A 15,853-nucleotide genomic window follows, 5' to 3' on the forward strand; every position below is an offset into this window, starting at 1 on the left:
AGGCTGGACTACTGTAATTCTTTATTATCAGGATACTCATATAAGTCCCTTAAGACTTTCCAGCTGATCCAGAATGCTGCAGCGCGTGTTCTGACAAGAACTAAGAAAAGAGAGGTATTAGCTTCTCTGCATTGGCTTCCTGTAAAATCCAGGATTGAATTTAAAATCCTTCTCCTCACCTACAAAGCTCTAAATGGTCAAGCACCATCTTATCTTGAAGAGCTCTTAGTGCCTTATTGCCCCACTAGAGCACTACGCTCCCAGAATGCAGAAACACAGTGCTTCTGGTTCTTAGAGTCTCTAAAAGTAGAATGGGAGCCAGAGCCTTCAGCTTTCAGGCTCCTCTCCTGTGGAACCAGCTCCCAGTCTGGGTTCAGAAGACAGACACTGTCACCACATTCAAGTGTAAACTTAAAACTCTCCACTTTTATAAAGCTCATAGTTAGGGAGTGAGGAGTCGCAGCGTCCGCCTAACCCAGCTTACCTGCTTCTCATCATAGTTGTTAGATTCATTTACCATATAATCAATAATAAAAGAAAACTAGAGGGAGGCAGGGCAGTACAGCCCAATCCAGCAGGGGAGAGTTCTAGCCTGACCAGGCTCCTCTCTTTACCGTCTCTCTTAGTTATGCTTTAATAGTTTTAGACTGCTGGAGAACTTCCTTTGACACACTGAGCTCCACTCTCCTTTATCTTTCCATTTGTGTACATATACAGTATTTCCCAGAAATGCCTAGGGAGTCATTCCCCGGAGTCCTTTTGTTCTTTTCCTCCCAGCATGTTCCCTTGGATCAAGGAGGCTCCGAAATCATGTTTGCAACTGTCGCCGTGATCCTGCTACACGTCCTGCGATGCCCTGTTACATCCTACTATGCTGTGCGGTGCCCCGCAACGCTCTGCTGTGCCCTGCTATGTCCTGCTATGCCTTGTAATGCCGCAAAGTGCCCTGCTATGCCATGAACTACTACAAAGAACTACTACAAATTACTTTTTAGGGTGACTGTTATTGCCACTATTCATTTCAACCCCAACTGGGCGCCAGACACCACCTACCAAGAGCCTAGGTCTGACCAAGGTTTCTTCCTAAAAGGGAGATTTTCCTTGTATGTAGCACAATATGGATGGGAAAGCAGTTCTAAATAGCCTATGTGACAATAAAATTAGTTTTGGTTAAAATCAACAAATAATCGTGATAATTAATCGTGATCTCAATATTGATCAAAATAATGTGATTATCATTTTGGCCATATTTGTGAAACCCCAACGTCTATACTGTACAACACAGTCTCCCCTGGTGGCTGCCCTAGTTGCCCTATCCACTGCTGTTCTGTTGTATAAATTCCCCCAGTGGTGGAAGTATCTAGATGATTAAAATTAAATAAGTTGTATTTAGTAGTGATATGGCAGTGGTGAAAGCTGATTATATCTGATTGTATTACCCATTGTTTTAACATGCTTTTTACAATTTAAATAAGAGTCTAAAATGATACCAAGTGATTTAAAGACACAACCTTTTATTCTTTTTATCCTTCAATAAAAACATCAGTCTGCTGTGTATTTGTGGATTTCTTAGAGAAGAATATACAGACTGTTCTGATAATGTTAAGATGTAGATATGAGTCAGAGACATGCTTGGATTCTAAAAACCATTTGCAGCTCTTCTTCTTTGCTTTGAGGGAGAGTGCGCATGGCTTTTTGCAGCCACTGAACAGCATCAGTTGTGCCTGAGTGAGCCATGGTGGAGAGTACCTCGAAGCATTGTTAGAACGACTTTTTGTGTTATTGATGTTGTATCTGAAAAGGTTCATTAGTGTGTCGTGTTGGACTCTGTTATGTTATGCACTGCGCCTTTAAGACTTACAACAGTGATTTACGGCAAGGGTCGTAATTGTAAGGTTTGCGGCTGTTCAGTAAAAGCAACATAAAGGGAGCTACACACACACGTTTATTGAGTGCTACACAAAAATGATAATTGACCTGAGATCTCTGGTTACAATATGTCTCAGGGTTTGCAATTTAACCAGACTTTCCACAGGATAATTCTTTAGGACTACATTTTTTTAAGCTGAAAGGAGGTTGTTAATTGCAGCATGGATGGGTTTGTGTCTTTCTCGTGAATTGGCAGCAGTCGTCTCAGCAATAATGCATTGTGGTTTCAACCCTGAGGTCAGAAAATGTAAACCCTGCCTCCATCTCTGCTGATAATGGAATTCATTTGAGGTCGCCAATGAAAGGCTCCATATATTATATATGAGCAAGGTCTCTCTGACACTCAGTTGTCTTTGCACTGCTGCAGAACAACGAGGCCCCTGGGAAAGCATTGCATCTTGGGGCTTAAAGTTGCCCAGATGGGGACACTCAAAGTGTTCTTCCATACCATGGACAGATTCCCTGCTGCATGTCAAACAAAAGACAGCAAGAGGCGATGGACTTTGATTTAGTGTTGTTGAATGATTCCACTCTGCCCATATAACAGAACTAAATATATTAAATACATGGGTTTTAGAGAGAGATTAAGTGAAACCAGAAATAACAAAATCTGTGAAAATATCTTTTATTTTAGTTTTGAGCAGCCTTGGTCTGCTCAAAACGTATCAACTTCAACACATTTTCCCATAAGCCCAACACCGTCTGGTCAATTGTCACCAGCTGAATGAAGAATGAAGTGCTCACCGAGCGCATAGGACAGCCGTTGAAATACCCAACTTATATTTTTCCGTATGAACCAACATACAAGCAGCGTCTTGCCATGTCATTCCCAATATAGTTGCTTCAGTAAAACTGACATATCCCAGCTAAATGATCATGACCACTATCTATATGGCATGTCTGATGTGTATGATGATGGGTCGGCCGTTAAATGAAATGCTATGTGGTTTGGATTGGCAGCTCTTTTTCATTAGTTATCACATGTTTCTGTGAAAATGTATAATATAATGTAAGTTAAAAACTCAAATGTATACACACAACATAACAATACCAACAATTACTATTCATCAAAATATGTATTTCCTGATTGGAATTGCAGCAGGGTCCATTAATGTCACCCCAGCGCCATTAATGAATCACACAACACTGGTAATTGGATATGTCTATGTACCTACTAGCGTTAGCCTTTTGCTAATATTGACTTGAGCAATGTTTTGCACTTTGCTAATGTAACTGCCAGTGTAAAACACATTTTTGTTAGGTGACCAGTAGATTATTAATTCAATTCAATTCAATTTATTTATAGTATTAATTCATAACAGATTATTAGCCCCCAGTGCATAAATTTGAGGCTCTGTTGTAAAGTCATCCTTAAACTAAGATGAATGAGATGTCTCTCTTGTCATTCTGCTTTGAGACAGACATTTGACAGACATTTGACAAACAACTACAGTCAATGTTCCAGCTCTGTGCCATTGTATATAGGGCACAGCGGTGCTTTTATTTAATATACACTGGCTTGGATTCATCCTTTAAGGACCATGAATTTGTGAACCAAATCATATGGTAATCTCTCGAATAGTTGGGCATTGCCATGCTGCTAGCATGGCTAAAAGTTGAAAGTGTTAAAAGTGAAAACTGTTAAAGGGACAGTTCAGTATTTTTAAAGTGGGGTTGTATGAGGTCGTTAGTAGATGTCAGTCGGCACGCCCCGTTAAGAGAAGCAGATGGGAGTACAGGCCCGAAAGCTGTAGGCTATCTGCACACAGGGCCAGCACAAACACGTAGTCAAACCACCTAAAATAGGGGAGGGGCCAGACAAAGAATGGTTCGAAAACTCTTATGGAATATCAAGGAAGGGATAGAGGGACCCTGCCCGGTGGAAGCCCGGGGCCCCCGTCTGGAGCCAGGCCCAGACGGTGGGCTCGTGAGCGAGCGCCTGGTGGCCGGGTTTGCCACGGAGCCCGGTCGGGCACAGCCCGAAGAAGCAACGTGGCACTTCTCCCTCCAGCCCATGGGCCCACCACCTGTGGGAGGATCCAAAGGGGTCGGGTGCGCTGCCACATGGGTGGCGGCGAAGGTCAGGGGCTTCGACGGACCAGACCCGGGCAGCAGAGGCTGCTCTGGGACGTGGAGTCACCTCTCTGTGGGGAAGGAGCCGGAACTTGTGCGGGAGGTGGAGCGCTACCAGTTAGATCTGGTGGGGCTTACCTCTACGCACAGTCTCGGTTCTGGAACCGTACTCCTGTATAGGGGTTGGACTCTTCTCCACTCTGGAGTTGCCCAGGGTGTGAGGCGCCGGGCGGTGTGGGGATACTCACAAGCCCCCGGCTGAGCGCCGCTGGGTTGGAGTTTACCCCGGTGGATGAGAGGGTCGCCTCCCTACGCCTGCGGGTGTTGGGGGGGAAAACTCTGACTGTTGTTTGTGCGTATGCACCAAACAAGAGTTCGGAGTATTCGGCCTTCTTGGAGACCTTGAATGGAGTCCTGTATGGGGCTCCAGTAGGGGACTCCATTGTTCTCCTGGGGGACTTCAACGCACACGTGGGCAATGATGGAGATACTTGGAGAGGCGTGATTGGGAGAACGGCCTCCCTGATCTAAACCAGAGCGGTTGTCTGTTGTTGGACTTCTGTGCTAGTCGGGATTGTCCATCACAAACACCATGTTCGAACATAGGGATGTTCATAAGTTACGTGTACCAGAAGCACCCTAGGCCAAAGGTCAATGATCGATTTTATAATTGTTTCATCTGATCTGAGGCCGTTGTTTGGACACTCGGGTGAAGAGAGGGGCAGAGCTGTCAACTGATCACCATCTGGTGGTGAGTTGGGTCAGGGGGTGGGGAAAGACTCTGGACAGACCTGGTAAGCCCAAACGTGTTAGTGCGTAAACTGGGAAGTCTGGAAGAGGCCCGTCCGACGGGCTTTCAACTCGCACCTCGGCGGAGCTTTTCGTGCATCCCTGTGGAGGCTGGGGGCATTGAACCTGAGTGACAATGTTCAAAGTTTCCATTGCTAAAGCTGCGGCAGCGAGCTGTGGTCTTAGGGTCTTGGGTGCCTCAAGGGCGGTAACCCACGAACACCTTGGTGGACACCGTGGTCAGGGAAGCCGTCCGACTGAAGAAGGAGTCTTTCCGGGATATGTTATCCCGGAGGATCCGGAGGCAGTTGCAGGGTACCGACGGGCCCGAAGGCTGCAGCCTCTGCCGTGACAGAGGCAAAGCAGCGGTGTGGGAGAAGTTCGAGAAGACATGGGAAGGACTTTCGGTCGGCACCAAGGTGCTTCTGGAAAACCGTTCGCCACCTCAGGTGGGGAAGCGAGGGATCATCCAAGCTGTATACAGTAAGGATGGACTTGTTGACCTCAAATGGGGAGGTATAGAGCGGTGGAAGGAGCACTTTGAGGAACTCCTAAATCCAGCTGACACGCCCTCTGTGGTGGAGGCAGAGCTGGAGGATGATGGGGATTGTCGTCAATTTCCCTGGCGGAAGTCGCTGTGGTAGTCAAACAACTCCACAGCGGCAAAGCCCCAGGGATTGATGAGATCCGTCCAGAAAGCTGAAAGCTCTGGTGTGGGGGGCTGTCTTGGTTGACACGTCTTCAACATTGCGTGGAAGTCTGGACGTGCCTAAGGAGTGGCAGACCGGGGGGGGGTTCCCCTCTTCAAAAAGGGGGACCAGAGGGTGTGTGCCAACTACAGGGGTATCACACTCTCAGCCTCCCTGGTAAAGTCTACTCCAAGGTGCTGGAAAGGAGGGTTCGGCCGATAGTCGAACCTCGGATTGAAGAAACAATGCGGATTCCGTCCTGGCCGTGGAACAACGGATCAGATCTTTACTCTCGCAAGGATCCTGGAGGGGGCCTGGGAGTATGCCCAACCAGTCTACATGTGTTTTGGTGGATCTGAGAAGGCGTATGACCGGGTCCCCGGGAGAAATTGTGGGAGGTGCTGCGGGAATATGGGGTGAGGGGGTCCCTTCTTAGGGCCATCCAATCTCTGTATGACCAAAGCGAGAGCTGTTCCGGGTTCTCGCAGTAAGTCGGACTCGTTCCAGGTGAGGGTTGGCCTCCGCCAGGCTGCGCTTTGTCACCATCCTGTTTGTAATAATATGGACAGGATATCGAGGCGTAGTCGGGGCGGGAGGGGTTGCAGTTCGGTGGGCTCGGGATCCCATCGCTCTTTTTGCGGATGATGTGGTCCTGATGGCATCATCGGCCTGTGACCTTCAGCACCACTGGATCGGTTCGCAGCCGAGTGTGAAGCGGCTGGGATGAGGATCAGCACCTCTAAATCTGAGGCCATGGTTCTCAGCAGGAAACCGATGGAGTGCTCTCTCCGGGTAGATGAGGCCTTACCTCAAGTGAAGGAGTTTAAGTACCTGGGGTCTGTGCTCGAGTGGGAGGGACTATGGAGCGTGAGATTGGTCGGAGAATCGGAGCAGCCGGTGCGGTATTACATTCTGTTTATCGCACCGTTGTGACGAAAAGAGAGCTGGCCAGAAGGCAAAGCTCTCGTATCTACGGGCAATTTCGTTCCTACCCTCACCTATGGTCATGAAGGCTGGGTCATGACCGAAAGAACGAGATCAAGGGTACAAGGGCGGCCGAAATGGGTTTCCTCAGGAGGGTGGCTGGCGTCTCCCTTAGAGATAGGGTGAGAAGCTCAGTCATCCGAGAGGAGCTCGGAGTAGAGCCGCTGCTCCTTCGCGTTGAAAGGAGCCGTTGAGGTTTCGGGCACTGGTAAGGATGCCTCCTGGGCGCCTCCCTAGGGAGGTATTCCAGCACGTCCAACTGGGAGGAGACTCTGGGGAAGACCCAGGACTAGGTGGAGAGATTATATCTCCAACCTGGCCTGGAACGCCTCGGGATCCCCCAGTCGGAGCTAGTTGATGTGGCTCGGGAAAGGGAAGTTTGGGGTCCCCTACTGGAGCTGCTGCCCCCGCGACCCGATACCGGATAAGCGGATGAAGATGGATGGATGGATGGATCAGTGTAGGTGTACGTTATTTTTTACAATATTTTTATTTTTTCCCCTCAGACAGCCCTGTTCTCTGGCGCTACAATTGCTCAATAACAGAACTTCTATATTACTATGCATTTGCACAACTGTGTGTTTGATTGTTGTCCTTTTGTGTTTGCGTTTTATACCCCAGTGTTAGGTTTCCCTTCTGACAGAGATATTATCCTCTTTTTCCTGCCCAGGGACTAATGATGAAAATTAGCTTATAGCTAACTTTGGTACAATGATTATCTTGTGTCACTAAATATCTTCCTGTAGTGCAGAATAAAACTCATGCAATTCCGCACCGATGCTGGAAGAAATCCAAGGGGAACACTGCTTACATGACACTGCTTATATGAAACATTCTACATTTACTTACGTGAACTTTTAACACTTTTTCTTTAGTTGGATAACTCTCTTTTTCTCCTTGTCCAGTACTTACACAATGCAGGGCGGCACTCCATCTCCCAGGGGGCTGCAGGACTCTTTCTCCTCCAGCTCAGGGCAATCTGCTCCTCCATCGATTGGGAACTGGCTCACTTTTCTGGTACGAGTGCGCTCCCCCTTTGGCCCGTTGGGGTCGTAGCACTCCTTGGAACAAGCTGACCATTCAGACCATTCAGTTACATCACAGTCTTTGGTCATGACGCAGGCCTGGAAGGTCACCGGCAACGACTCCTGAGAGCACAGGCTGAAGATGAGAAAGCAAGATACCGTGAGACAAGATGAAACATTAATACCTTAATAATGTAGGATGTGTTATGTTACAAATTACAAATGGTTGTTCTACAGTGGTGTTACAGAGTGTTGCTTCTTCCAACATATAACAACCTTTGGTTGAGTACAGACACCAGTTAGCAAAGAGCACTTTAACCAGACACCAGACAAGTTTAGTTTCCTCAAGATATTCATGGAATTTACATGAAGCCTACATGACCTGCTGCCAGCTACATTTGTCTGGTACCTGAACATTTTGTACACTGTCCTTTGATGGAGAGTAGCATAGGGGCTTTTTGGGAATGGCTTGTGGCTTGGAGGTCAAGTGATTTCCCCTCCACCACAAGATTGGCGGTATGATCCCTGGCTCTAGCGGCCACATGTGAAAGTGTTGCTGAGCAAGACACCACCTTGCTACAAATCACCTGAGTTTCCCGAAACTTCAACCAATCCCAGCAGTCCCCCATGCCAGACTCTGTATCAGTATTTGACTCTGAGAGCCAATGACCATGCGGGAGGGAGAATGGGTTGACGTCACACGTACGTAGTCATATTCATTGCCTTGTTTAATGAGACGTGTGTGACTCAAACATCTCACATTTACCAACAACACGTACAGTGCAAAACATATCAGACCGACCTGCCAACTGTATAAGTTTTACTGACGTGCACACACACACTCATACAAGAAAAAACAGAGATGAGACGTACAGGATGACCTGAATTGAGGACAGCTACGCTCGTTATTGTAAGTGCAATGATAAGTTAAAGTCGAATATGTTATGGTTTGGGGGTTGCTTGGGTTTATTTTCTCCTGTTTGGCCTCCTTGTGTTTTTTGTCTCAGCCTCTCCCCGGTCTTGTGTTGTTTGATCCTGTCTTGTGTTCCCCTGTGTGTCTGTTTGTTCTGTTTCCTGTTTTATTTTGGTAGTACTGTTTCCTGTCTTGTCTAGCTTTACGTTGGTCTGTGTGATTGTCCTGCCCCGCCCTAATATGATTCACCTGATGTCGCACCTGTTCCCTGTTACCTCGTTACCTCTCGTATTTAACCCCAGTGTTTCCTTTGTCTCTTGTCGGATCATTCTAGTAGTCTGTCTTGCAAGTGTTCCTGCTGCTCATTCTCCTGCCTGTGTTCCTGTGATCCTCAGTGTGTTTCCCCGTGAGTCTTCCCTCGAGATATTCTCCCTGTCGGTGCCCTGCCATCCTTGCGTCTGGTTTGGACTTTTGTTTGGACTCCTGCCTTCCCTGTGTCGGTTTTGGACTTTCGTTTGGACTCCTGCCTTCCCTGTGCCAGTTTGCCCTTTTGCTTGGTCTTTGCTTTTTGCTCCTGTGTTTTTGAACTGAGTTAATAAACCCCGTTACGGCTCCTTCTGACTCCCTCTGACTCCTCGCTGCATTTGGGTCCCCATTCCTGCCTCAGCATAACACAATAAGTCCTTTACCAAACCGTATCAATGTGTCCCAGGCCAGGATAGGAAATGAACTAACGATGTAAAACTCAACAAGCCACTGACAGACATGTTAATATTTGATCCATTCAAAAATTATTTTTTGTCTTAAATCCACCAGCAATTTTCACATTATACCAATATTTGCAGTTTTCTGAGCCTTTTTGGCTAGGAGAAAGACCATAGCGATTTTATTCTCCCCTAAACAAGTTTCAAGACATGCAGAAAATTGACACAGGTCAGACTCGAACCCTGGACCTCTGTGTCGAGGCAGAAACCTCTCAGTACATGTGCTCTGCCACTGAGCCTGAGTTTCCTTTTTATTTTTAAAGAACTGTACAAAATTAAATCGCAACCTTTTTTGCAACTTTCTCTGTCTCCCGCAACTTGATTGCAACAAACGTACAAAAAACACTCGCAACTCGCTGTTTTTTACAAAATAATCTCCAGCAACATCAGGCCTTTGTGGCTGTAACAATCTCAAAAGGCCACGGGATCCTGGAGGGACTGATAAAGTACAATAAAACACATTTCAATGCAAATGGAGCCTTCTCTCCCCCAGACAGCACTTTTTGTCACTGCTTAAAACGCCTCGGAAACGTTCCTGTTTGAAATTGCTCAATTAATGACGTTACTGACCGAGAACGCCAGCAAAGTTTTTCATATATATAATAATGATAATAATACATTTTATAACACCCGAGGTCACTTCAAAAACAAAAAAAAGAGATTAAAATTATAGTCAACTCATAAGGGTGAAGAGGCTCACACTAGGGACATGCAGTAGGCAGGGGTGTAAAACTTCCAGTTCTCACCATTGAGGGATCTCATTTTGAACAATCCAGCTTTCAGTCAATTTGACTCGTATCAAAGTATGACTCATATCTAAATGATATCAAACCATGTAAACTTATTGTAGTTGACCCCATGAAAACAAATATGACGCTGAAAAGCAGTATAATAGGGGCTCTTTGAGGCTTTATTTTAGCCGATTATGATCCATTAAATGCAATGGTATTTGTCTTGCACGTTATGTACAGTAGGCTACATGCGTGCATCATTGCCTATGAATCTCCTAAACTTTAATAACATACTGAACCTGGGCTCTGCCGGTAACAATGACAAACTACTATAGAGGTGATAATGTCAAAAGTCGATTTTGGACAGTTAATGTAAATGCCTGAGAATTGCTGTAATGATTTGTTAATGGACTTATGGCATGTGTTTTTAGGATTTTAGTGCTTGCATGTCTTTATTCTGTTTGTTGCATGCGTATGTTTTATTTACAGCTTTTTTATTGCATGAATTGTTTGTGTTTTTACCTTTTGACAAGCTGTAGCTCCTCCTTTTTTACTCTCGACTTAACGAGCTCAACCAAGACAAGTGAAAAACATGAGATAATGGGAGCAGGTGGTTTGGTGAAAGGCCAGTTAAAAGGAAAGAGAGGACACGCAGGGAAAAAGACTCATGACTCACGGTCATGAACCGACAAAGCTCGGGCCGTGCCCAGGGGAGGTGGCAGGGCAATGCCGAGAACGGAGGACGTGAACCGGAAGCCAAAGGAACCAAAGGATAATGAAAGAAGAGGGGACGCTGAGGAGCAGAGCAGAGCAGGGAGAGACCGACTGATGCGGGGGACAGTGGAAGCCGAGACGAGCAGACGGGCTGGAAAGTGCCGGTGGGAAAAGCGTCCGAAAGTGCGGGTGAAAAGTGTGGGGGTGCAGACCGGATTACGTCCGTAGAGCCCGACGCAACGGGGGACTGCAGCCACCCAGACGAGTTCAAAGCGAGAAATAAGATAAGTGAAGGAAAGTCTTCCAGCTATCCTTGGAGAGTGTGTGGGCAAAGAACTACTTTATGATCTGTTTACTGAGAGCTCTCTCTCTGTTCTCTCCCAGTGACAGCCAAGGAGAAACGTAAGACACTACGCGGACCAGCAAAGGAAGAGCCTAGGCTTCCCGGAGTGGGATGCGGCCGTCTTGGCATAACCACTGCCACGCACTGTAAAGAACGTTGGACACGAACGATAAGGACATTACTCCTAGCATATTTAGTTTTAGTACTTGAATTTTAATCTTTTAATGGTGTCTTTTAATTATCTGTGTTTTTTTTCGTTAGTTTTAACTTGTTTTTTAGAATAAAAGTTACATTTGAGCAGAACTGTTTGGTGTCCTGTTTGTCAGTGGAAAGATTTACTGCTGGTATACATTAGTTTAGAACACTCCCCCAAGCGGCGGGTTGTGACAATAACAGTATACCGATGCATTTATAGCTGAAAAAATGTCAGCCCAGAAGGTATCAATGATATACTGAAAGTCTTAAGGAATATAATTTTACATGCAGATAACCATAGGATTTGGGCATAGATTTTAAGGTAGATAATAGTTTGGGGAAAATATCATCACAAAAGAGTAGCGTGAAGAGTCCAAATTGACTAAACGTCAAAAACCTGTGAATTCCATGTCTATGTTAAAATAAGCATTGTGACAGCACAGTGGTCACGGAAAACCACACATCCAGTGGATAAAGACCGGAAGAAGACAAAGAGCAACATTTGCTTGCCTTTTAAAACGCCTCTACACACAGAGTGGAATTTTCAAAAGTAGCGTGACATGGTGCTCTTTGGATGCTTTTATATAGACCTTAGTGGTCCCCAATACCATATCTGAAGTCTCTTTATATAGACCTTAGTGGTTCTTAATATTGTATCTGAAGTCTATTAAATGGACCTTAGTGATCCCCTAATACTGTATCTGAAGTCTCTTTTATATAGGCCCTAGTGGTCCCCTAATACTGTATCTGAAGTCTCTTTTATATAGACCTTAGTGGTCCTTTAATATGTATATCTGTAGCTTTTGAGGAGGTGGGGGGGGCGCAAGGTAGAGACTGGGGGTGTCCTTGACCACCTGCTACTATGCTTGTTTGAAAGCCATCATGTCTCTCTCTCTCATTGGTGGGCCAAATTCTCTGGACGGGCAAAGCAGAGAAAGGGGAGGTAACCTTTCCCATTATGACATAATGGGCAAGATTCCAGATCAGCCCATCTGAGCTTTCATTTTCTGAAAGGCAGAGCAGGATACCCAGGACTCGGTTTACACCTATCACCATTTCTAGCCACTGGGGTACCATAGGCAGGCTGGGGGGACTCATTTTAATGTTAAAAAACCTCATAAAGTGGAATTGTCATGTTATGGGACCTTTAAGAACCAAGTGAAGCGACTGTTGTTTAGGGATCGCACAGATGCAAAAGACTGGTGGAATACTGCTATACATGCCTGCAGCTTTCCTTTGTCCGAGTCGGCCAATTTGATAAACAGGGTTAAAAGTGGTCGATTACAAACCCCAAAAATTTGTTATCCGTATTTTCAGCAGCCGCTTTACAGCAATATGGCTTTGTTCAATGATGGGATTACTGGGGAGTTGAAAAACACTTGTTTCTTTCTCTATGTTGTGTAGAGGCCTATAGGGCATTTGGGATGATGACACACTGCTTCCCTTCTCTGGTTCCCCTCGAAGGGGAACAAGGGTTACCTACTTAACCCAAGACGTTCTCTTCCCTTTGAGTTTCTACAGTTACATTTGTCCTCATATTCCCTCAACATCAGTGGTGTATTCCAGAAAGTGGGTTTAGTGAAAAAGTTTGTTAAATCCACTTTGCGGAATAGACACCTTTGTGTAAAAATTAACTATTGGCTGTTTTAGTTTTTTTCTATTTGTTCTGCAGCAATTGAGCTTTCTTTTTTAAACCATTGTATGTGACTATGGCCTTTATGGCTTTACAGATACAAAATGTAACGGTTGGCAAGGATTTTCAGTTCCACAATATGTTATCACGGTATGCAATATAACAAGCAGTTCATTTGAAGAATACTGAGGGCTTCACAATCACCAGTTCACAAACTTTCTCTTGTGCGACCTTACATATCTATTCCAAATGTAATGTGGTCAGTACCTGCGAGTTGTCAAAACTACACATACAAAATACATATTTTGTCATTACTTTTCTCAATTACACGTTTCTCAATTAATTTAAATGTTTGCCTTAATAATTTATTCTCTATACTTGACAGATTGTTGATTTTGTTTCATGGACCACCAGAATCAATTTGTCATTCCAATATTATTGCGTGCATGTATTAACGTATCTACAAGAGAACTCTTTAGCCCATGTATGTTACTAAAAAGTAGAGCACTAATCAAAAATCTAATTAAAAAATTAGGAAATCTAAATATCCACTCTTTCTGACATAACCTCACCTTCCGTTTTTCTGATGCATTTGTTTTTGGGATGTGTTTGCAGCGTGTTTGCTAAATGCTGTGCATGTGATATGAAATGAATGAAGTGGTTTTCTTAATTAGCTTGTGTTTTGTGTATTTGCATGCGTTTTCTTAAGATGCAGTGCGTTTGCCCCTGTCGGCCACCGTACTCATCATCATCTAGTGTCACAGGAAAACTTTATGGTAAGACACAATGGCATCTAGATATAACGTCCTTCATAGGACGTTGTGATTATTGTTACACGTGTTTTCTGAGCAAAAGAAAAAGAAAGATGAAGGTCTTTTCTCACACCAGGGACACTTATTTATGTTGAAAAGCCATGAAAAGGGCCATTTTGCATAATGTGTCACCTTTAAAAATATTTACAACAATTACAACGTGTCTTTTTAAAACACTCAATAAAGGCCCAGTGGAGTTCAACATATTTAAATCCTGGGCACTTGGGGATAATAAGCAATTTAAAAAAAAGGTCCCACAGGTATGGCTCTAACTGTAAATAAACTTGACTCTGGGATCCGGTCCACATTAATATAGTCATCACCAATCCTCTTTGAAGCCCTTACCTATCTGTGCATTCTGTGACATACAGTCCTCCACTAGAGCAGGGTGTCAGAATGAATTCTTGGGCATTGCTAGAAGAGCTAAAAAAGGGGATATGGATATGTAGTTCTCTTTTGGATAAAAAGAATATTCTAAAGTTGATATCAATCCTATAAATATAAAATGCTTCTGGAGTGAAACATGACGATTGGCTTTTGCCTGAAGTTTGAATGATGTGAATTCTGACCCTCGTTCAAAAGCAAATGTATCACAAGAGCCTTGATTTTCTCAGGATGTAATGGATGCTGCTCAGTGGCCTCTGTTAGAGCCCAGCAAGCACAGCGAGACAGAATGAGGCCATTCATCTTCCAACAAAGAACATGGCTCTCAGAAGCCACATGGACATTGACCTAGCTGAAGAAAAACATGTATTGAGACGTACATTTTAGGATGGAAACGTGTCCAGTGTTATTGAGGTGGGAGAAACTGTATGGACACTGAGGAAGTACAATAGACAAAATGATGTTCAACATTGACTAATTGAAACTGACAGCAATTCTATATACGGTCATTATATAAGGCCCAGCACTGTGGCCTTATACATAATATATGGATAGCATTAATAATTCCACTAATTAATCTCAAGCCTTCATGTAGGCTTTTGAATAATCTCAATTAGCTCTGACTAAATATTACATTCGAGGCAGGAAACAGTGATAACCTGAAGGCTTACAGTGTTATTACAACACACACAATATGACTAATTGTTATGAGCCGTGACACTTAAAGCCATTGAGTGCCACAGACATGCATTGTGAGCTGGAGTGTGCAGCGACATGACAGTGCACAACAAACAAGCCACATCCCTTTCTTTGAAAATATGTCATCAAGCTTAACAGTACAGGCTCTTCAATGGGCAATTTAATGCACACAACAAGTACAATTTTTCTTCTGACAATGAATGTGCATAGCTCTTGAGGGAATCACGGAAATTACGGGAATTGTTGGGTCTTTGTCCATTACAGTGTGCTCTAGACCTACTCTGTCTTTAGTGTCTTAAGATAACTCTTGTTACAATTTGATACTGCAAATAAATAAAACATCAATATGGCAATAATCTTGTACAATGAAAAACAAACATATATAATTCTGTGGTGAATTAACATTAAAATGTATAAACTGTATTGCAAACAGGTTGTGCAGTAGTGTAGTAAACGTATGTAATAAGACAAGGTTTCAGACAGGAATGCACATTTGTACATATCCTGTCATGGATAAACAACTCGTTAGCAGGAAGTAAAAATATATATATTAGATGCAAAGCGGTTGTCAACAGCAAGAAGCCTTGAAAGTAAGCAGGTGGAACCAGTGCAAATCAGTATGATTCAAACAATGTAGGTCAAACAGCATGTTGTCTGGCCACACTCGGAGGCAATTTGCTGATCTTCTCATGAAGATTAATGAAATGTCATGATCATTCATCAGTGTAGTCCTGCATTCTTGGCCTTAAGTGAGTGGTGTACCTCTTTTTTCCATATCAGCTGTTCAGTTCAGTTTCTTTTGTTGGTTTTCAAAAAGCCACTCTTCTCAAGATAAAGTTACTATCCGCTGAATAAATCGACATTGAATTTATTAGAGAACACTTTATGATGCCATACCCAGAAAGGCATTGATGGCATGAGAGCTTTTATGTGTATGTTGGATTTGCACAGTGTTGTCATAGGAAGGTCAATTCACACAAAAACTTTAGGGGGACCAATATTTTATGGCCCAACTATATCAATGTCAGCATTTGTTTGTTTTTTAAAGCATGACTATAGTCGTTCATTGTCTACCTTCCAAGCAAGTTGTTTTGTGCCGAAACCAAACCAAACCTTAAGCATAATGTTGTCATCATATAGCTCTTTTTTTAACTAAGTTTTGGAGGAAAGACAAAT

At 44.1% G+C, this 15,853-nt stretch overlaps 1 protein-coding gene across 2 annotated transcripts in view; it reads right to left on the reverse strand.

The window, feature by feature from the left end:
* The window catches only part of thsd7aa (thrombospondin, type I, domain containing 7Aa), a 213,050-nt gene that overhangs the window by 125,349 nt on the left and 71,848 nt on the right, over window positions 1–15,853 (reverse strand). For both annotated transcript variants that reach the window (XM_032535292.1, XM_032535291.1), the window contains exon 3: window positions 7,377–7,625. In XM_032535292.1, coding sequence (XP_032391183.1) covers window positions 7,377–7,625 — 249 coding nt within the window. The remainder of the gene's footprint in view (window positions 1–7,376; window positions 7,626–15,853) is intronic.

Source organism: Etheostoma spectabile, chromosome 14 (genome assembly GCF_008692095.1).
Source record: "Etheostoma spectabile isolate EspeVRDwgs_2016 chromosome 14, UIUC_Espe_1.0, whole genome shotgun sequence".
Taxonomy (NCBI): domain Eukaryota; kingdom Metazoa; phylum Chordata; class Actinopteri; order Perciformes; family Percidae; genus Etheostoma; species Etheostoma spectabile.